At 49.6% G+C, this 22950-nt stretch overlaps 2 protein-coding genes and 1 pseudogene across 2 annotated transcripts in view; all 3 read right to left on the bottom strand.

The window, feature by feature from the left end:
- TECPR2 (tectonin beta-propeller repeat containing 2) overlaps window positions 1-22950 on the bottom strand; it is a 108546-nt gene that overhangs the window by 59535 nt on the left and 26061 nt on the right. Inside the window, exons 3-9 of the mRNA XM_024131145.2 lie at window positions 21479-21607; window positions 20966-21097; window positions 16718-16875; window positions 8794-9106; window positions 6789-6921; window positions 3183-3488; window positions 1076-2049 (exon numbers count right to left, since the gene is read on the bottom strand). Coding sequence (XP_023986913.1) covers window positions 1076-2049; window positions 3183-3488; window positions 6789-6921; window positions 8794-9106; window positions 16718-16875; window positions 20966-21097; window positions 21479-21607 — 2145 coding nt within the window. The remainder of the gene's footprint in view (window positions 1-1075; window positions 2050-3182; window positions 3489-6788; window positions 6922-8793; window positions 9107-16717; window positions 16876-20965; window positions 21098-21478; window positions 21608-22950) is intronic.
- Window positions 9896-10964, bottom strand: LOC102990774 (mitochondrial import inner membrane translocase subunit TIM14-like). Its single transcript, XM_055088740.1, has one exon. The coding sequence runs from the start codon at window positions 10245-10247 to the stop codon at window positions 9972-9974; it is 276 nt and encodes a 91-aa protein (XP_054944715.1). The 5' UTR covers window positions 10248-10964; the 3' UTR covers window positions 9896-9971.
- On the bottom strand, window positions 14262-14384 carry LOC112066856 (uncharacterized; annotated as a pseudogene).

Raw genomic sequence — 22950 nt, 5'->3', positions numbered from 1 at the left:
ACTGCCTGTCACGGGCACTGCAGCATCCCCAGTGCCCGACGCAGAGTCTGGCAGCCGAAGGCACTCACGAAAGGGTGAATGCGCGGAAGACTGAGTGAAAGGGCATTCTGTCTTAAAACAAATAAGCAGGACGTTTCACTTTCGAGGTAGGACAGACAGCACAGAGGTTTGAGAGAGAGGGCCCTGGCCCCGCGTGCCACGCGAACTGGTGAAAGCCATTTAACTGTCTGAGTCTCCACTTCCTGCTGTGAAACGGGAGCACCCAGTTCACGGGTTTTGATTTTAGAGAAGTATATGAGTTAAACTTGTAAAGTGCTTAGCATGGCACCTGGCACATGGTGAGAGCTGCCCCAATGCCACACATCATTAGGACGGAGAGAATCCAGAGGCACACCTGGGGAAAGCACACATGGCTATAAGTTCACACGCATAACCCACACCTCACATCCACTTAGCAGGAAGGGTTACAATACAGTTTTGAAACCAAATACATCTAAATAATAATTACTTGCTAAGGAAAACAAGTACTTTTTAAAAGCCACTTTTTTATATAAAATGACCAAGAATAGCTAATAATCGTCTCTTAATCGCATAGGCGAGGTAGAACCCGACCCAGGAAACTGGACACTCGCAACCTGGTTTCCGCACAGCCTGCAGGGGAGCCCTGGCGCTGCTGTCTGGAGGTCAGGGAGACACGGCTACTCGAGACGCATGTCGGAGGGGCAGCGCCTTCCCCTCCACAAGTGGACGGGCCTCTCGCCGCTGGTTTCTGGGAGCGGCGCCCAGGCCAACCCAGCCGTCCTCTGAGATGACTAGCACTAGCTGCCCGTGCTGGGCCGGCCCCGCCAGAATCAACAAGGAGAGGCTGCTTTTGCTGGTAAAGTGGGTAACTGAGCAGGGGTGACAGGTCAGCAGGAGTCCAAGCCATTCTATATCCCTGCGCTGGAAATCCCCCAAAGCCAGACTTCCAAACACCTGGCATACGGGCTTTACAGTAAGAATATAATTTCTTTGCATAAACAGAAAAATATCATCAGTTTGCCAATGATTTCCCTTAAGAAAGGAGCGCACGTACCTCCTCTGACTTCAGCAGCCCGGGCTCGTCCGTGCCCGGTGGGCGCAGGTCCTGCAAGGAGCGGCTCCCTGCCAGCTCTGTCACGCTCGTCTCCGAGGACGAAGAGGGCAGCCCGTGGGCATAGATGTCCTCCTCGTCACTGGACGTCAAAGCCTGGTCCCGTGAGGGCTGCTCACGGGCGCTGGCCACCGAGGCAGGGACCCGGCGAGGCCGTCGTCCTCCTGCACTCCCCAAGTCACTTTCGGAAGCGGCCACTGCTTTCCGGCCTGTGTCATGGTCAGCAACAGCGTGCCGGGGACTCGAGTCGATGTGGCCGGGGGCCCCCAGGTGCCTCCGGAAGCCCTGCTCTTCCCTGGGCTCCTCAGCTCTGGTCCCCGGAAGCCACTGCTCAGCACTGGGAGCCCAGCTGAGGCTGGAAGGCGCCGGGGGGGAGCCCGGGAGGGGGGCTTCTGGAAGAGTGCTCTGGGGCTCAGCAGGCTCCATGCCCCCCACCTCCCGGGCCTCCGCTGAGCTGCCCCGCTCTCGGCAGGGTGACTGTGTGCTCCTTGGCCCACCGCTCACGGGACAGGGCTCCTCTTTGAGTTCCGCGATGTCATCACTCCCTTCCGCGTCCTCCCTCGGATGCCAGGGTGAACTCAACACCCTGCCAGGCGGCTGCGTCTCGCCTGCGCCGTCACACAGTGGGATTTCGGTTCTTCCGTCACCTTCTTCATTCAGTGAGTCAGGGGCGGGGTGGGGCACCTCCACGACACTAAATGTTTCGGGGTCGCTATACTCTGGCAGGACACTGTTGGCCTCACCACTGAGACTGCACTCCTGGTCAGGAGACCCTGTGCTGGACTGATCCACGATGCTGCCCAAACTCGAGGTCGTGGCCAGCAAGTCTGTGTTCAAGGACTGGGGGCTATCACCAGGACACTCCCAGCAGGGAGTCGATTCAAGCGAACTGGGGCAGGTAGTCCCGCTTCCACCTTCTGTTTAAAAGAAGAACGTCTAAGATTAGGTATGAATCTAGTAAGACACTAACTAAAAAACAAAATTTTGGCTTAAGATAAAAGCATTTTAAATGAAGGATATCTAATTGGTGAAGAATAAATCTCTTAAGTACAAATTATCCCAATGCAGGGATTTTTTTATTTTTTTTGCGGTACGCGGGCCTCTCACTGCTGTGGCCTCTCCCGTTGCGGAGCATAGGCTCCGGACACGCAGGCCCAGCGGCCACGGCCCACGGGCCCAGCCGCTCCGCGGCACGTGGGATCCTCCCAGACCTCCCAGACCTCCCAGACCCGGGGCACGAACCCGCGTCCCCTGCATCGGCAGGCGGACTCCCGACCACTGCGCCACCAGGGAAGCCCCCTGCAGGGATGTTTTAATTGGATGCAAATATTGTACACACTGATGGGCTCTGAGGCCTCCTTCAAGAAATGTTAACTAAGAAAAACAAAGGAACAAATGGATCACAGACCAATTTCTTTTAATTATTAAAATGCTAAGGGATCTGATAACATTTTCCTTCAATATCGCAGTGATCTTTAGCTAGATAGGCTCAATAGGCATGAAGGAGTAAAAAATTTTTAAAAATTCAGTGTTAAATCCCATATCTGGGAATTCCCTGGTGGTCCAGTGGTTAGGACTCCATGCTTCCACTGCCAAGGGCCCAGGTTCAATCCCTGGTGGCGGAATTACGATGCTGCAAGCCGTGCAGTGTGGCCAAAAAAAAAGCCCCTATCTGATGACATACCCTACACTAAACATAAACTGATCCATCTAAAGATTTCCATGACCTTCCTTCCAGGTTTATAGAATCTCTGGTCTAATAAATGATGTACATGAATAAACTGAAATTTTTACTTAAAATATTGAAAAGTATAACACCCAGACCTGTTAAGCAGGGTGGTATGTTACATTATAGTTTAATGCTTTATGCGTGTGTATAACACATAAATATTTCACAGTCAAACTCCTTCGAGGAGGAAAGACATTGGCTCTCCGTGCTTTCCAGCGAACGGCAGTGCTCACTCAGCAAAGCAGCGGCCTTCCCAGGGAGTTTGGTCAAAGGCCCCATGGGGGCGGAAGGAGGTCGTGTGTGCTCTGCCGTGGATGGTACCTGTCTTCTTCTTCCTCCTCTTCTTTCTCACTTTGAGAGGCTTCACAATGAGCTCTTGGTCGAAGTCCTCCGAGCTGATGACACTGAACCTCTTCGAGGTGAGCTGGCTGCTCCTGTCCAGCTCGGGAGCGGCCTGCGGCCCGGAGCCGCTGTCGGTGGAGTTCAGCGAGCTGCTCCTGCTCCGGGGCTCGCTGGCCACGGAGCAGCCTCTGAGCCTCGTCTCGGAAGGCATGGCCCCCGGCGGCTTCTCCGCACGCTGCCCATGGACTTGCTCTGGGCATCCTGACGTCTCCAGACCGTCCCGCACTGAGAAAGAAGAGTCAGTTTTACCATGGTTACTGGAGGGACAGACGGAGTGCTCTTATAAAGTTTGCCAGCCCTAAATACCAGCCTGCTAAAGTCAGAGAAACCAGCAAAACTAAAAGAATTGTACAAAAGGTTCCAACACATGGTTTTTGTTCTCCAGGAAGTTCATGTATTAAAATCAGTAAAATAACTCACAGCAGCTGTCTTTTGTAAATAACTCAAAGTAAGGGACTATTATAAGGTAGAGCATTTCTCGCTTCAACTCACAAATAGTATATAAAGGTGAGATGCCTATTAAAAAAGGGCTTAGAGGGACTTCCCTGGTGGCGCGGTGGTTAAGAATCCGCCTGCCAATGCAGGGGACACGGGTTCGAGCCCTGGTCCAGGAAGATCCCACATGCCACGGAGCAACTAAGCCTGTGTGCCAGAACTGCTGAGCCTGCGCTCCAGAGCCTGTGAGCCACAACTGCTGAAGCCTGCATGCCTAGAGCCCGTGCTCCGCAACAAGAGAAGCCACTGCGATGAGAAGCCCGTGTACCCCAATGAAGAGTAGCCCCCACTCACCGCAACTAAAGAAAGCCAGCGTGCAGCAACGAAGACCCAACGTAGCCAAAAATAAATTAATTAATTAATTTTAAAAAAAAAGGGGGCTTAGAAAAAAAATAATAATAAGGAAGAAGAAAGGGCTTAGAGGGAATCCCCTGGTGGTGCGGTGGTTAGGACTCGGTGCTTTCACTGCCGGGGCCCCCGTGGTACAGCCAAAAAACAACTACTCCAGGGGCCTTTGAAAAACACACATGTACCTGTAATAAAAATTCTCAAAGTTCAAGGAGGGGAAGGTAATTTTTCACTAGCGCAAACTCAAAACAGGAGCTCATTAAAGGGGTCCACGTGCGAAGAGGAGAGAGAGCAGAGCAGGACTGGCAGCGGAACGGTGGGTCCCGGTGCTCTGTCCCCACCTCCACAGGCACGTCCTCCTCTCAACACGACACCAGAAGGTTCCGGCCACAGGACCCTCAACACGGGACTGGGGCCCATTTTGATCCGTCCAGCCACCCTTTTGTTACCGAGTACCTACTGCGTGCCAGACGCGTTCTAGGCATGGAGACACGGCCCTTACCCAGACGGGCGGGCATTCCTGCCTCGACCAGGGGCCACAAGGGCAGCCTGCAGGCTCCGGGGCGCGCAGTGGGGACGGGCAGGGCAGGGAAGTGACTCGCAGAGGGTCACGCAAGATCACACAGGCAGGTCTTGGTCTGGAGCTGCACCGTCCAGTACAGTAGCCTCCAGCCGTGTGGCTATTTAAATTCAAATTCATAGACATGAAACAAAACTTAAAATCCAGTTCCTCAGTTGCGCTCAGCACACATCGAGTACTCGGCAGCCACGTGTGGGCAGCGCGGTTACAGAGCACCTTCATGCCTGCAGGAAGCCTACTGGCCTCGTGGCTCCTGGTCACTTCTCCCCTGTAAGTGGCACTGCCCCTTGGTGACACTGTTAAGGCCCCCAGCTCACAGGCTCAAGAGTAGAGCTCACTCCCTTTCTATGAAAGCTACGACCCTGGAATGATGTTCGCCCCAACTTGCCCTCTGTGACTTAAGAGGTAATTCACTCTCTTCTTCCCATCTCTTGGAAGATTATAAATTCAGGACAGAGACAGCTAGTACTTCATTTTCGTCTTTTTGAGGCTAAATATCTGGCTAAAGTGAGGCTGTTTTTTATATTCTCCAAGCAGCCAAACTTCGTATTCTAACGTTTAAAAGACAAACGCTGTAGCTGTGTCCCAGGCAGGTCGCTCCCTCCCGTGCTGGGGGAGGGAGCCCCACTTCCTGCCCAGGATCCCCGCTGCCTCTCTTGCGGTCACTCAGACATCAGCTGACGCTGGTCAGAGCAGAAACACCGAGGATGGCCCTGTGGCCAAGAGACCCGAGGGGAGCAGTGGCGTGCCCACAGCCATCGCACAGGGCGGGCCCTCCTGACTAACCTGGCGAGGCAGGGAAACAGCGGCTGAAGCGGAAATCTGGACGGTGACTTGGGGCTTGTCACGCGCTACCCCAATCCTCAATTTTCTAATCTGTGAAAGGAGGACACCGTTGACTAACATGCTAGGGTCTTCTTCAAACCACGTGATTTGTTAGGGCCACAGGGCGAGTCACGAGAGCCTTGCAATCCAGAATCTATTCTTCTGTAAGGTAAGTGGGAAGTCAGTGACTCTGAAGTCAAGGAGCAGCAGGAAAAGGGCCCCTGGAACGCGGTGAGGAGAGACTGAGTCAACTAAGGCAGCTGGAAGAAGTTATCGAAAGCGCAGCGATACCGACCGAGTCTTGAATGATGAGGCGGAGGAGTGCAGAGGGCAGCACCCGAGGAGGGCAGGCCTCGTCGGGGAGAGCCAGGCAGCAGCGTCAGGACAGGGGCAGAGCGGGCGAGGAAGGGCCAAGGCCGCTCCAGCCCCAGGGAGGAAGGCAGCCTGGTTAGGGAAAGGCGGGGGCAGGACGCCTGTGCGACCGCCTGGTGAACTTCAGAGGCCCCACAAGGCGCTGGCATCTGTGGGCACCGCCCTCACCTCGGGCACTGGGCCCTCCCGCACGGGGCTGTTCGGAGGACTGGACACGATCGTGAATGTTAAGTGCTTAGCAGAGTCTCCGGAAGATGGTGAGCACAGCTCAGTGATGGCAAGGCGGGGAGGGGCAGTGGGGCAGGGCCCACACAGCTGTTGTTGCGACCACCAGGAACAAATACATAAAGTACCATGGCCGGGCGCATGCACGACAACACAGAGTAAGGTTCTTTGCTCATTAGAATTTGGGCTTAAATATGAATTACCAAAAAAAAGTCAAAAGCACAGAGACTAATCAATACTACAAGGAAGAACTACGTTAAAGGTAAAAAAACGTGTCCCAGGTGACAGATTGAAATGTTGTAAAATCTTATGCATCAATCCCACAGGCTGTCTCAGAGTGTCGGACGGAGATCGGTCAGGTGGGTGCCGAGTTCTCCTTCCTACTCACCCAGCCTCCCTGACCTCCAGAGCCACAGAAGCAACTCCACCAAATGTGAGACCCTGGCTGATGTAAGCCTGAAAGCAGGTAACCTTCAAGAAAAGTATCACAAACCGTCTTCTCAGAATCAAAGGAAACCCTCTGAACACCTCGTTTCGAAAAAGCTACGATCATTTAACGAGCAAAAAAATGGTATGTTTTACACATCACAAACTGTAATTACATACATTTTATAACAAACTTTGTAACAAATACATTTTATAACAAATACATTTTATAACATTTTACAACAAATACAAACCTATTGATGCTAGTCCTTCAGGCCTGCTTGAAATTCTTATAATGTTCCTGTCTCCCTTTAAGAAAAATATTTCATTTTCTGTGCAGGAAACAGACACGATATCACCTGATCCTTCCAAACCAGCAACTGTGGCCTGTCAAAAAAAAAAAAAAAAAAAAAAATCACAAAACCAGGCAATAGTAATAGTTCAAATCGTACAAGCATGTGTAGGAATGCAAATAAGTCAAACAACTGCTCCTCGTTATCATGACTTCTGAGCCTTAGGGTAATCCAATCAAAGTTAGGCAATACCTGACGGATGTGTGGCTGAGTCGTACCCCGCCAGTAAATTTATGAGACGGGGCGAGCGGTCCCTCCCCGCCTCTCGGCCACCCTCTGAACCGGTCCCCGCCTCGCTCCCCGCTCCCTGATCGCCCTCATCTGGCTTCAGGTGCATGGACTGGCCAGTCCAAACCCCAGCCCTGTTCCTCCACGACGTCACGCGCTCCTCCGCTTGAATCCTTCTCCTGACCCTTGCTCACTGGGAGAGTTCCAACTTGATTCAGAGGCCGCCTCCTTGGGAAGCGTCCCTGACAAGCTCGCCCTCCTCAGCAATGCCCAGGACTCTTCAGAGCTCACAGCACTTTACACAAACCCCCACCTGGCACGTCTCTCCTGGGCTGGAATGTGTGCTGGCAGGTCTAGGTCCCCTACCGTGCGGAGTCCTGTGGGAGAAACTAGTAGGCACTGCAACCCTTGGTTTTGAATGAATAAGTGAGGGAGGGAGGATTCCCCTAACGTCACCTGAAAGCAGACAGCAAACAAAACACAGGAACATCCCTGACTTTAAAAAAAATTCTTGCTTCTCAGTCAACAGTGCAAATAAGAGACTAGTTCGTTACAGAAGAGAAAACGAGTCTAAGTCCTTTGTAAATTCTTAATAATCCTGACGGTAGTTTGAAAGCTTTTAATCATGTTGCCATGTTCAGACTGTCTGCTCATGACCAGGTCCTCTGTCTCCACTTCTCCATCTATAAGATGAAGTTAATTATACCTACTGGGGAAAGCCCTGGGTAAGTGCTCAGAAGAGAGGAACTGATGTACAATTACGCCGCATCTTGACCCCGCCAATTAACAAGTGCACATTAAGTTCAAACAGTACCCAGAAAAAGAAGAAAAGCTGTGTTCTCTACGCCTGGGGAAGAATACAAAAGTGTCTTTCAAAACGTTCCTTAAGAAAAGAAACAAACTCAGGGCTAAAAGGCACCTTGGTGATTCCCTAACCCAACTCACCAGTCCCCTCCCCATGTTCCAGGTAGGGAAACCAAGCCAGGCAGATGAGAGACTCCTGGTTATAGGCAGAACCAGACCAGAATCTCCCAGGAAGAAGAAAAAGGTCAGTTTTTCTTTCTACTAAACCAGTAGTACCAGGCACGGCTGATAACAATCATTAAGAAGCCTTGCAGACGAATTTCATTTTCTGTTCACACAACTAAGAAAACCCTTTGATTTCTACAGTGAGGTGCTGCTTCTAAAGAAAAGGGCGTCTGTTAGAGGCGTGCTGACTTCAAGAAGGAAGAGCGTGAGCAGGGTGGGGGTGGGGGGTGGGGCGAGGACTTACAAAACAGCAAAAGCTCTGCTCTTAAGAATAAACTGAAACTACAAAGTTTTGAGTCCTTATCTTACTGTTTCCATCATGTTTGAGTTTTCATTTAATACGCTCACAGTAATTTGGTAGTCAGAAAACACGTGATCCAAAGAAATTATAAAGAACAAGTTTAATTCTGTGCTTAAATAAAACACACACACACTTTCTTAGCAGGGGACAGGACTACGAATATTTAAACCAAATATTTTTTCAAATCTACAAAAACCACCGAAACTTCATTTGGATTCCCTGACTGGCCCAACGGAAAAAGCAAAGCATCAGAATCAACACTGTTCCTTCTATCATCTGAGAAATGAAGCAGCATAGTCCATAAACATTCTCTTGCCTCTAGACACCAAAGATGTGGTACTTACTTACCTGGCTGACGGTGTCTAGAAGGTAAATACTATATTCATTCCAACTCAACACCCAGCCTTCTCGAAAGAAACATGAAACAAGCCCCAGGTGCTTCTCGGGTGAGCTGCAACTTCCCCTGTCAGAGGATTCCAGGCGCGGGTAAAGCTCGAAAGGCTTGACTCCTCCAGCAAAGACATCTTTTAAGATAAACGTGGCCTGAACGGTCCCATGGATGTCAGCCTTCCACAGCCGGAGCCCAGGCCGTGATGCGTACAAGGTTAGATCACTTTGCTTACAAAGTCCTGGTATAAAACAAGCACCAAATTTCCCAGTGCTGAAATTACAAGAAAAAAAAAGGAGGAAAGAAAGAAAGAGAATGGACTGATTTAAAGTGCTAGCTGTCAACCCCCGATGTTAACTCTAACAAGAATTTCTGGACTAAGCCAAAACCAGACTGATTCTTTTTCGAACCCTTTTCTACAGTGTGTTTTTTGGTTAACTGAACGGCCTGGCCAACCGTGAGGCCACAGAGGACCCGGTCTCTGTCTTGCACTCCCTACAGCATCCTCAGAAGTATGCACCCCGCTGAGCACACACTCCAGTTACTGCACACAGTGCTTTTTTTTTTTTTAAATCATGCTGTTATAGTTTTTAATGTATGAAATCTGAAACAATTTAGATTTATCACTGACAAGGTGGTAAATACATACCTAGATCAATTTCTTAGGTTAAGTTGTGGCTAAATTCACTTTTAAGTTCAAGGTTCTAAGTGACTGGGGGAGTCCTCTGTACCTTGAACAGCCTTCTGTCCCGATGAGATGAGCCCCTACTATAACAGCCTGTGCTAATTCCATCATATTTGTCACATTGTACTTTAATTATCACTTTATCAGTCTCCCATCAGATTGGGGATTCCTTCAGGGAGCGACTCTCTTGTTCACTTTGTCTCGACACAGGTACCAAATTACTTGACAAATGAGTAATGAACAATACTTCAAATGGCACGCATTTATCCATAATTATTGAGTATTAACCTACAAATATTCTATAATCCGATTTTAAACCCTCAAATTTATACCATGGCTTTGATTTAGCTTATGCTAATTTTTAAAATGTGTAGCTTTGAGGCATTTTATTTTAAAAAGCTGGTACTCATATACATAAATGAGTAAGAACTTACCATTTATCATACATTTACTTCATTTTTTAGCTTGGCCTTCTAGTAAATCTTTAGCTTCACTGATTTTGGCTGCTACATAAGGAGATCCTCCCTTGTCTGGGTGATTTAAAAGCATAATTCGTCGATGAGCATCTCTTATGTTTCCCTTATTGGCAGTAGGGCTTACACCTAGTATTAACGCTGCTTCCCGTTCTGTCATTTTGGGTTCAAACCCACCTCTGTAGTAGCCACCACTGAAGGCAGATTTCGGTAGACTTTGAACAACTTGTTTTACTTGAGGCTCCGTATGCTTCATGTCTTGCAAAGCGTAAGCCCCTGCAAATCCTGCAGCAGCAATGGTCAGTCCAACCGCTACCACTGTTCTGGCCGTGGTTCTGGCTCGGCTCCCCGGCTCCACCTGGAGCGCGGCTCATCCCACGCCACCAACTCCATGCCTCTGCCCTGCACACAGTGCTTTATCTCCACTCTCCTTTAATCCTCAGCACAGCCCTGGGAGGCAAGTACCACGACTCCCGTTTCAGAGAAGAGGAAACGGAGGCAGAGGTGGCAGACCCAGGACTGACCATCCTCTCTCCCTGCTCTGAAATTCTGTTCCTTCTAGCATCTGACTGCTGTGCTCATCCCAGCATCCCAGTGAATGAGCTTTATGTCCAGAACTGGGGTAGCACTTTCAGAATTTCTCTTAAACCCATCAGAGGGACCAATCTCCATTCTGATCCTCCGGCTTGGGGTTTTTTTTTTTTCTTCTATTTTTAATATCATGAAATATCTAACACAAACAAAAGAATATATATGCTTTGAAGCCTAATAATGAAATATACACCCAGGAACCCATCCCTCAACTTTGGAAATAAATCGGTAGTCACATCGCTGATGCTCTCTGGCTCCAAGAGTCCCTGCCCACTCCGTTCCCCATGTGTGAGCCCTGAATTTTGTGTTCATTATTCCCTTGCACTGAGCCTGCACTCTAGAGCCCATGAGCCACAACTACTGAGCCCGTGTGCCACAACTACTGAGCCTGTGCCCTAGAGCCCGTGCTCTGCAACAAGAGGAGCCACAACAATGAGAAGCCCGCACACCGCAACCAAGAGTAGCCCCCGCTCACCACAACTAGAGAAAGCCCGCGCGCAGCAACGGAGACCCAACGCAGCCAAAAATAAATAAATAAATAAATTAATTAATTGATTTAAAAAAGAGTTTCAGTTTAACCCTAAGTCCTGCTGATTCTCTCTCCTAAGTATTTCTCTGATTTTGAATGGCAGAAAGAGGACTGGCTTTAGGTCGACACCTGGGCTCAATTTCCAGCCCTGACATTTAATAGCTACGTGGTATGGATCTCAGTTTCCTAGTCTGTAAACCAGGGATAATAATTCCCATCTCAAAGGTTGATGTGAGGATTGAATGACAATCTATGAAGACACAAAAAAGCAATGCTTGTGACATTGTTAAGTCCCCACAAACGCTCAACTGGCTCTAATTCCACCCCTGTTACCATCATGTGCTCCTGTGGGTGCTGGGCCCTCTCCTCGCCCTCACTGCACACACAGCACGCCCGACCCCCAGGGAGGCATCCACAGGGCCCATCTCACAAAGGCAGATAAAGTTATCTGGGTGTTCCTCTGCACTTCAGCATCTCACTACAACCCTTTGGCACCTCAGTGACTAAATCCTTCCAGACAGGGTCCAAGGAGGACACTGAACATCGAATTCAGCTTTGAATTGAAAACTGTTAGACTAACCTAACACTGCAGATCGTTCATGGACAGCTCCATAATCAGCATCATGTTCTGATTGTTTTCTTTAGTGATCTGTTCTGCAAAGCTTCTCTAAATAGAGACACCCAAAGGAACTCTGGCACGGTAGCCTATAACCTCTTCCTCCTGCCTTTCCTGTAATAAATCAATTTCTATTTGGTGATCCAATTTTCAAATCTACTTTCCTTCTACTAATAAGTCCTCTTAAAAATCTCTTGTCGGACTTCCCTGGTGGCGCAGTGGTAAAGAATCCGCCTGCCAACACAGGGGACATGGGTTCGAGCCCTGGTCCGGGAAGATACCACATGCCGCGGAGCAACTAAGCCCTTGCGCCACAACTACTGAGCCTGCCCTCTAGAGCCCACGAGCCACTACTGAAGGCCTCGTGCCTAGAGCCCGCGCTCTGCAACAAGAGAAGCCACTGCAGTGAGAAGCCTGTGCACTGCAACAAAGAGTAACCCCCGCTCGCCACAACTAGAGAAAGCCCGCGCGCAGCAACGGAGACCCAATGCAGCCAAAAATAAATAAATAAATTTCTTTCTTTCTTTCTTTCTTTATTTAAAAAAAAAAATCTCCTGTCACTTCACCTTAGGTGACTAAAGCGTTTATCTTAACAAACATTTAGCGAGCTCCTGCACCATGTAAGAGACTATGAGCTGCAGGCAACGAGAAAGATGCATAAAAGGAAGGTCTCGGCCCTGTCTTAGAACGTCCTGCAGCAGATGTACGTCTGCGAGGTGCCATCTCTGAGGCTCAGAGGGCTGCTCGAGGACTACAGACAAAGGGGACACGTTTTGACTTGGGCATCAAAGGCCACACCTTGGTCACTGAGTGGACGATGACCAGACCGAGAGATGGGGGCGGGCACTCTGGGGAAGGACAGGCTGAGCAGGGGCCTGGCGTGGGGCTGCCTCTGAGGAGATGCTGAAATGTGTCGGGAGCGGGTTGGGAGAAGGCAGTTAAGCTGGGGGTAACTAGCTACAGCCGGGTGCAAACTGTCCTGCACCCCAGACGCGGCCACCACCTGCCTGCAGGGTGATTCTGCAGCACTTGCTGAAGTCACTCTGAATCAGACACAAAAACTCCAACTTTTAAGGTCTAAGCACTGCAGGATTCTAAAATCATGAACACATTAACTTAGTTTCTTAATTTTGGTGGAGATGATTTCTAGAAAAACCACTGACGACTTTAAAAGACACCTTAATTCCCTTTATGAGCCGCATTAATATGAAAGAAGCGTTGCCGGTGATCAAATTCTAACCAGCAAATGGTGTTTTCTAACTTATGTATAATAATGCTGAGCACAGGTAGAGAGCCTGAAACGGGGGACAATCACCTCCACAGCCAAACGCCCAAAGGCCACCAGACGGGCACGATGCGGCTCTGGCGGGGGCGCAGGCTCCACACCCCACACCCGGCCCGGACTGCAACACGCCGGCGCTGCTGACCCAGGACGGTCCTCCCGACTGGACCGCAGGACACAGCGAGGGCGCCAACATAAACACACAAGAGAACCGAGACGGACCACACGTCTGGGGATGGCCGGGGACGTTGAGAGTTTCTGGGAGAAACATACACGCTGTCTGTCCAACCTGAGGAGGTTCGCAGACTGGGTCAGGAGAGGACGACCTTGTCTTCCGGCGCTCCGTGCGCCACACGCCCCATCCAACCTCTCGCCAGCCCACGCGGTCCCCTCCAGGCACCCCTAGTCCTGCGTTCCCGTCTACAAAAAGAGTCCTGCCTACACTCACTGCCCACTTGCCCACCCTCAGCCCCTCCAATGCCACGGCCCGTGACCCACGAGGGCGGGCACGCGCGGCCGCCACGTTGCCAGAGCCAAAGGTCCGGCTCAGCCCACCTCTGGGGGCCGATCAGCGGCTCCGACACGGCTCTCCCTGACATGTAAGCAATGGAGTGCCCCAGAATACGGGGCCTCCCCATTCCCTAGTGGCACTCACGGCCCAGGTGAGCTCCTCCGTGCCAGAGCTTTGAACACTGTCTAACGGCTAACGGCCCCCGCGTGCACAGCTGCGGCCCCACCTGCTCCCCGAGATCGGCCGCGGCTCCTCCGCCAGCCTTCTCGACACCAGTAGCCAGCAGCCCCGCCTGGCCAAGTGCTCAGGCCACCGTCTCTGAGGGATCCTCTCTCTCACACCCTGGAGCCAACACACCCGTCGGCTCTGCCTTCAAAGCGTCCCCACCACCCCGGCCTGGCGTGAGGCCCTGCTCTCACCTGAATCGCCCAGGAGCCCCCGCCAGCCTCCCTGAGCAGCTGCCCTCGCCCCCCTCACGCAGCAGCAAGACTGACTCCCCCGGGTCAAGGCCGCTCATGACTCTTGATGGCACTGGCATAAAGCAGCCCCTGAGCAGGGCCCACAGGATGGGCCGCCCCCAGCGCCCCCCGCCCCCAGCACCTGCCTGTGCTCCTCAACCCTGCGTACAGGCAGTGCTTCTGCCGCCCTCCCACCCTCCCTCAGGAATCTGCTCAGGCCCCACCGCTTGCCTGCCCCTAACACACACCCGCTAAGGCAGGCATCCTCGCTAGCTCCATACCCATTTATTACTACTGAACATGCTAGAACATATATAGCATCTGTCTCCCTCACAGGAACGTGAGCTCCTTAAACTGATAAGAACAGATACTACACCTGATCTTAGCCAAAAGGCCGAGAAGCGATTGTGAGCTCCTTAAGATCACAGCTCTTGTCTCCCTTGTTCACAGCTGTCTCCCCAGACGGAGAAGGGTGCCGGGCACACAGCAGAGACTCAGTAAGGATTTTCCAATGTTGAATGAATAAACACTCTCCCTGGGTGACCTCATCCAAGGCCAGGGGTCTCAATGTCACCTGCATCTGATGACCTCATTTTCATTTCTGGCCGAAACCCCTTCCCTGAGTTTCCAGCCTGTATATGTTACGCTGGACTGTGGTTCCTGCTTAGTTACCTAACAGGCATCTCAGATGCAACAGCCCCAAGACAGAATTCTGGAAGCCTAGACCTTAACCCTGGTCTTCCCATCTCAGTTAAATGGCTTCACCATCTGTCTAGTTGCTTTAGCCAAGGGCACGGAAACCCTTTCTTATTGTTCCTTTCTCCCCGTCGCCCCCTACATCCGATTCACCCCATTACCCTCCATCCCCCTCCCCTCTCCTCTCCATGCCGGGTACTCAGGCGAGGCCTCCATGCCACTCCTGGGCTCCTGCAGCAGCCCCCTCATTGTTCCCTGCCTGCCCGTCTCCAACTAAGTCTCCAGGCAGATCCAGGGTAGCCCAGACAGTCCTTCTCCTGCCTGAAGCCCCCCACTGGCTTTCCGTCTCGCCTAGAATAACGCGGCTGACAGCATCCCTCGCCCCGCGCTGGCTCAGGCCCTCCTTTCCAGCACCCGGCCCACTGCTCCGCAGCCACCCCAGCCCCCGTCTGGCTCTTCGAACGTTCCAGGCTCTGGCCCGATCCAGGGCCTTGGCATCTGCTGTTCCCTGAGACCAGAACGCTCTCCCCATGCTTTAGGCTTCAGCCCACAGATCTCTTCCCCAGAGGCCTTTCCCGACCATTCTGTCTGAGAGAGGCCCTGCCCCCCGCCGACACCGCACCCTGACGTTGCCTCTATAGCACTGACTACAGCCTAGACCTTTATCTTACTTGAGGGCCGAGACCCGTCCCCTGCCTCACCGCTGTCCCACCGTGTGCCACCCAGAGGGACACTGTTGCATGGAGCACCACTTGCAGGAGGCAGGCGCGGCTGACGCCCTTTTCTAACCACAATCTAACACGGCACACGACAGACACAAGCCTTCAGGACCCAGAGGTTAAAAACGTTTCCGTTCAGTCTGTCATCCCTTACTCCTCTAATACAGCTCCCTAGGAGAAACGGGACCCATTTATCTGTTTCTGCATCCTGAAACGGGGCCTGGCAAGAGTATGCTTCTAATGCAAGCCGCCGAAAGACTTGGCTACGCACACGCACCAGGACAGGTTCACGCAAAGTTGCTCAGGTTTCACACAGGAGGTTAGAAGACCAGGTTTGAAGAGAATGACTGTTGGGTATACGATCCACGTGGAGGTAATTGGTTTTTAAATCTCTCTTTTTACATTCCACCTTCCTTCCAAAAAGACACAAGGCAGTAAGACACCGACAGAGAAGCCAGGACGAGATGTCAAGCAGAAGAGTGGGACCCGGGCAGAGGGAAAGTCACGACAAAGTTCTGCACAACCACTAAGCCCAAGCTACAAATTCTGCTGAGTGTTCCAGGGGCCAATGGGGAGATTACGGTTATAAAAACACCAAATTGTTGGTGGAATTAAGGGGGTATTCAGCGTGGACAGCAGAAGCCGAAGGGGAAGCGCGAGTGTCTTTTAATAGCCATGGACCGCCACGCAGAAAAAGAATAAACTTGCACTGTGCTGCTGCAAAGCCCGGGACACAGCACAACGGACGCTGAGAGGCCCGGAGGCTGGCACCCCCAGCACCACCAGCCGGCCCTCACTGACGCCCGCCCGCCCGCTCCCCACTCTCCACCACCACGCCACCCAGCCCCCCGCGTCCCCCCGGCCCACATGCCGTCCTGCCCCTCCGCCTCTCCCCCGGGCGGGCTGGGACTGGACTGACCCTGCTCGCTGCTGTTCGTCCAGGGAGCAGGTCAAGGGAGGGGCCCTCTCCCAGCCAGGAGCCCTGACCCCTTCCAGACCCGTCCCCTCCCTCAGGACGCCTCCCGGCCCCAGGCCGGGCTAGAGCCCATGTGAACTCTTCCCGCGCCCCCCACCCGGCTCCGCAGCAGGTGACAAAACTGGTAGCACCTCCCCTGCCGAGGTCACTCCGTTTCCACGATGGCGCGGCGAGCGGAGGGAGTGAGGAGTGAGCTCCCACCCGACCCTGAGCCTGACCCCTGACCTCTCACCCGGGCTGTGGAGGAGGGGCCCGCCGCGAGCGCACTGGAGCACCACATTGTGGCCGGCAGGCTGGGGACCTGCCTGGGGCCCCGTCACCACGAGCCTCCACACCAGCGGTGCTCACCTTTTCCTTGGCTGTGTTCCGATCTGCTTGACAGACTTCTCCTCGGTGTAGAAAAGCAGACTTCTCTGTAAAGTCGAGACGAGCAGCACCTTCTGGCTGTAGTCCAGTTGCACGATGGAAGCCGGCTCCTCCAGTACCAGGTGGGAGTGACAGATGCCCTGCGGAGAGACGCCAGGTGAGGCCCACAGGTGAGGCACGCAGCACAGCAGGCTACTGTGACCCCACGTCAGTCTGAGAGGACTGGCCCGCGTCCCTCCTGTGCCTGCGTTTCGGTCCATGTCTACCTTAAAACGAATGCTTTAATTCCCACCGGATTCAATGTCACCCCACCACAATGAAATTATTTGCAAAGGTCCTCACTAATGAGAAAATAGTCAGGGTTACCATCTATGTCAGGCTACATCAAGTTGGCCAAGAAACATTTAAAAATTCTGTATAATTTTTTTAAAGTGTTCTCAGTACACGGTTCAAAGAAGAATCCATAAAGATTAAGCAGAAATATGTTGCACCATGTGTATTATTAATTCCAACAGAATACAATGGGACTTCCTATAATATTATTGTGACAACGGTCAAAGTCCATATTGCACTCCTCCTCCACAAAGAGTTCAAAGCAATCGTGGGGACATTAGATCCTTGCCTACTGAGAGGGTCAGAAGAAACAGGTTAGAAAGAAATTAAAATGGTATTAAGTATATTGAAGAACAAAGTAAAGTTCTAGAAGGCATTTTACTGCCAACACAAACTATATTTCTTGGTGTCAAATATCTGGTCCTATAAGCCACTCTTCTCCTGAACCCGTTTCTTTAATTGTTTAGAAATACTGATGCAATGTCATAGACCTTTGCAGGGAAAGAGGGAGCAGCAATCAGATCCATTGGTAAGATTTACATACAGTAAAATTCACCCCTTTTAGATATACAATTCTATGCATTTTGACCAGTGCATTCAGTTATGTAACCACCAGCACAATCAGGACAGGGAAATCCCCACGCCCCCGCAAACATCAAGGACATCAAGCCCGATTTCCCTCCCACCTTTGCAGTTATGCAGACTGTAGCTTTTCAATTTTTGACTCAGCTTGAAATGGAATTAAATTTATCGTACCGTACTGTGCAAAAACACACATCTTTTTTGCAAATCTCATTAAATACCTGTGTCTTCAAAAAAAAAAAAACGATCAGAACCTCAATAAAGCTGGGAAAAAAATGATCAGTATGCTAAGGACAGTGCTTTCTGCATGTGGTTTTTCTCTCCGTTTCCTGACATCACGCATGAGCGGCGTCCCCTCTGTGCAACTCAGGCTGGGGGAGTGACAGCAGGAAAGTACAGATATGGGGACCCTTAAAACCTTAACAAAATGTTTTCCTGGAGAGTAGCAGTTCTCAAAGTGTGGTCCACGGTCCCTGAGGGTGCCTAGGACCTCTTGAGGTCAAAACCATTTTCATTACAATACTAGGTTTGATCTGCCTTTTCCACCAAGCTGTGGTTTGTACTGATGGCTGGTAGAGCTACTGAAAGCTCAAACAGGCCCAAGACGAGCAGGACACCAAAATCCAGTAGCTGCCACGGTGCCCTTAGCCACTGTGCACTTGAAGCAAAAACATGAATTTCACTTCAGAAGGTCTTTGATGCAGGAAAATGATAATTCCATCTTATCTTGACCTTGTGTACGCCTGTCTTTGTATTCTGTGTGACTAAACAGGGCATGCGCGCAGCCCTCCTGCTGATGCTGAAGTACTTCGGTTCTCTCAAGGAAGCACCTGTGCGATTGCATGAGCTGTGAGCTCAACCAGCTGCTTTTTTTCACAAAATACATTTTTACTTGAAATACTATAATTATTCAAACTTGGGTATTTGGCAGGCATTTTCTTAGAAAGAACGAAGTGAGCCTGTCAATTCAGGGAAAACAGGTGATAGTATTTGTTGCTGATAATAAAATCCAAGTTTACAAGTGAAGATTAGAATTTGAAAACTTGTATCCACCCCTGTGAACCTGACAGACTCCCAATAGCTAAAGACTTTTCTCATCAGAATGATGGCGATATTAACAAAGGTGCTTTCTTTGATATTATATAATTAAATGTTTCAACATTTGGAAGATGTGCATCACTCAGTAGATCAATATTTTCCAAGTGATCAACGCACGACATTACAAATCACACGTGGGTCAAGGAGCCATTCTAAGTGCAAGAGAGACCAACGGATTTCACTGTCACAGAGTGAGAAAAATTCATCTATATGCTTTCAGATTCCACGTTGTAACCAACCTTTAAAGAAACTACCATTAGTCAATTCGGGGATGTGATTAAAGAATATCCACAATTCTCTGGAAGGGCTATTAAAATACTCCTCCTGTTTCCCACTACATGTCTGTGTGAGGCCAGATTTTCTTTACATACCCCAACCAAAACAATGTATTGTGACAGACTAAATGCAGAATCCAGCTGTCTTCTATTAAGGCGGACATTAAAGAGATTTGCAAAAATGTAAAGCCATGCTACTCTTGCAAACAGCAGTAGAAGTTTTGTTTTGTTTTTTTCAGCCGCGCCGTACGGCTCGTGGGATCTTAGTTCCCCGACCAGGGACTGAACCCAGGCCCTCGGTAGTAAGAGTGAGGAGTCCTAACCACTGGACCACCAGGGAATTCTCAGCAGTAGTTCTGAAAATAGTTATTTTCACAAAAGTATGTTGTTTATGTTAACGTATAATGAGTTCATTATTTCAAAATAAAATTAATAAAAATTTTTTAATTTCTCAGTTTTAATTTCTAACATAGTGCACTCAGTAGATATAAAACCCATACAAACAAAACCTCTTTGGAATACTCTTTTTAAGAGTGTAAAGGGGTCTTGGGACCAAAATGTTTGAGAACTACTGCTAGAGAATATTCGTAGAAGACAGGTCAGTCTTGGATCAGACGGACTAAAAGTCATCCAGCTAGTAATTGCTGAACTCCTAGATGCACTAGGAATGATGGCTACAAATAAGAAAACAAAAGGACTGTGCCGCCAAGGGGTTCATTCTAACGAGCAGAGGTTAGCTGACAAAACACAGCACAGGCGGGCATAAAGCCACATGCGCAATGGGAGCACACCCTAGGCTTGAAGTTGAGCCCTGCCAGGCATCAGCTCACGACGGGATCCCTTGGAGCCTGGGTTTCTTATCTACTGACTGAAGATCAGCACGCACAGCTTAGGGCTCTGTCGTGAGGCTTAAATAAAATGACAAATACGAGGGTGGGGCTAGGTTCCCTGCTGCCACCAACCCTCCTCCTTTCCCACCACTCTCTCCCACACAACCAGAGCTTGGCTGGGGGCGAGCTCACCACCCACTGGAAGCACTGACCTCCGTCCACAGTGTGGACAAAGAATGCTGCCCGCCATACAGATGAACAAAGGATGTTGCAGCTATCAGCCATTGCAGCCTCCCCCAACAGTGCAGCTGAAGGGGTTCAGGATGGAAAAGAACAGGATACTTACTGGCCATAGACAATTAAGGTGTATATCGAAGGAATGATTTCAATGAGCCCAGACTCTGGTATCTTCCCATACATAGAAAAGCGCTAAAGTCATTAACTTGAGATGTCTATTTTTTTCTTTAATTAGCAGAAATCTTGATGTTCAACTACCTGGTTTGTTTTTGCAAAACTCCTATATATCCTGGCTCTTCCCTCATCTCTTTGGAGCAGTCCCTCAGAGTCATGTGAGAGACTGTCTATCGGGCCTAAGTCCTCGGTAAGTCCGCCGAATAAAAATTCTCAACTTTTAGGTTGTGCTTTTTTTTTTTTTCAGTCGACAATAGTCATGACTGTGAAACGCTTCACATCCTCCTACAAACTCTTCAAGGAATTAGGTTTGATAGTGGCTACTTTTCTAATTGGTAGCAATAGAAAACAGGAGAATGAAAAAAGTGTATGTTCCAGAAGAAACAAAGGCCAATTCTTTAGATATAGAAGTAGAAGCTTATAAAGCATTAGAAAAGCCCTTAAAAGAAAATGTTACAAACAACAGTTGAGATTAGAAAGGGACAACGGGGAGTTCCTGGTGCCCTAGAGGCTAGGATTCCACACTTTCACTGCTGTGGCCTGGGTTCAATCCCTGGTTGGGGAACTGAGATCCCACAAGCCAACCGGCACGGCAGACAAAAAAAGAAAAAAAATAGGGACAATAATCAAGAATTCAAGTTGACCAACTACTATAATTTCTCCATATATAAGACAACCAATATTTCTGAAAATAATTTTACCTGATCTAGATCCAGAGAAGAATAGACAATTTTCCCTTTGTCATCTCCAGAGAACAATTTCATTCCATTGGGGCTCCAAGCCAGAGCTGTTATGCTATTCTTGTGAATACCAGTGACGTCAAATCTCCGAAGCTATGAATAAACGATGAAAATACACACAAGAAAAAGCCAAGGATAAACACTTTGAGATGTGAACAAGGTGGTACACAATCCCTCCTGTTTATGGAAAAGCTGGTGTTCCCAAGTTGTTTCCATGCAAAAACCTGCACAAGGGTCCACCTGTCTATTCACCTTTAAAACTGACAGAGAAGAACCAGAGAATATTAAGCAAAATTACCCATATATGCTTCTTGCCAAGTGTCCTACCAGGAACAAAAATGTCATCTGATTATAAAGAGCAGAGAGTGAGGCTTTTCTGAGCAAGTATTTTCTTGGCAGATGAGGACTCCTCATTTTAAAAGACATGAGGAATTTGCCAAGAAGTTAAGAAATGCTAAAATGATTAGTACTTACCTGTTTATTTCTCCCTGGCAATGAGGATACAAGTTGAAAGACTGCAACCCTCCCAGAGGCTGTACCTGCAGCGACCAGGTCATCAAAGCAGCTCAGCAGTTTCACCACCGTGATGGATTCCGTTTTCCCCTGAAAGAGGAAACATTCAAAAACAAATGGGCCATAATTCAAAGAGTCACGTGCCACAATGTTCATTGCAGCACTATTTACAATAGCCAGGACATGGAAGCAACCTAAGTGTCCATCAACAGATGAATGGATAAAGAAGATGTGGCACAGGCTTCCCCGGTGGCGCAGTGGTTAAGAATCCACCTGCCAGTGCAGGGGACACGGGTTCGAGCTCTGGTCCGGGAAGATCCCACATGCCGTGGAGCAACTAAGCCCGTGCACCACAACTACTGAGCCTGCTCTCTAGAGCCCACGAGCCACAACTACTGAGCCTATGTGCCACAACTACTGAAGCCCATGCGCCTAGAGCCCGTGTTCCACAACAAGAGAAGCCACCACAATGAGAAGCCCGCGCACCGCAAGGAAGAGCAACCCCTGCTCGCCACAACTAGAGAAAGCCAGAGCACAGCAAAGACCCAACGCAGCCAAAAATAAATTAATTAATTTAAAAAAAAAAGAAGATGTAAACATGATGTGGCACGTATATACAATGGACAATTACTCAGCCATAAAAAGAAACGAAATTGAGTTATTTGTAGTGAGGTAGATGAACCTAGTCTGTCATGCAGAGTGAAGTAAGTTAGAAAGGAAAAACAAATACCGTATGCTAGCACATATACATGGAATCTTAAAAAAAAAAAAAGGTTCTGAAGAACCTAGGGGGCAGGACAGGAATAAAGATGCCGACGTAGAGAATGGACCTATGCTCTCTAGAGCCCACGAGCCACAACTACTGAGCCTATGTGCCACAACTACTGAAGCCCATGCGCCTAGAGCCCGTGTTCCACAACAAGAGAAGCCACCACAATGAGAAGCCCGCGCACCGCAAGGAAGAGCAACCCCTGCTCGCCACAACTAGAGAAAGCCAGAGCACAGCAAAGACCCAACGCAGCCAAAAATAAATTAATTAATTTAAAAAAAAAAGAAGATGTAAACATGATGTGGCACGTATATACAATGGACAATTACTCAGCCATAAAAAGAAACGAAATTGAGTTATTTGTAGTGAGGTAGATGAGTGGCATGGACATATATACACTACCAAATGTAAAACAGACAGCTAGTGGGAAGCAGCCGCATAGCACAGGGAGATCAGCTCCCATAGCACAGGGAGATCAGCTCGGTGCCTTGCGTCCACCTAGAGGGGTGGGATAGGGAGGGTGGGAGGGAGGTGCAAGAGGGAAGGGAATATGGGGATATATGTGTACGCATAGCTGATTCACTTTGTTATACAGCAGAAACTAACACAACATTGTAAAGCAATTATACTCCAATAAAGATGTTAAAAAAACAAACAAAAAAAC

Source organism: Physeter macrocephalus, chromosome 11, assembly GCF_002837175.3.
Source record: "Physeter macrocephalus isolate SW-GA chromosome 11, ASM283717v5, whole genome shotgun sequence".
NCBI classification, from domain to species: Eukaryota; Metazoa; Chordata; class Mammalia; order Artiodactyla; family Physeteridae; genus Physeter; species Physeter macrocephalus.
The sequence above is the reverse complement of the archived record's forward strand: the minus strand, read 5'-3'. Positions and strand labels throughout refer to the sequence as shown.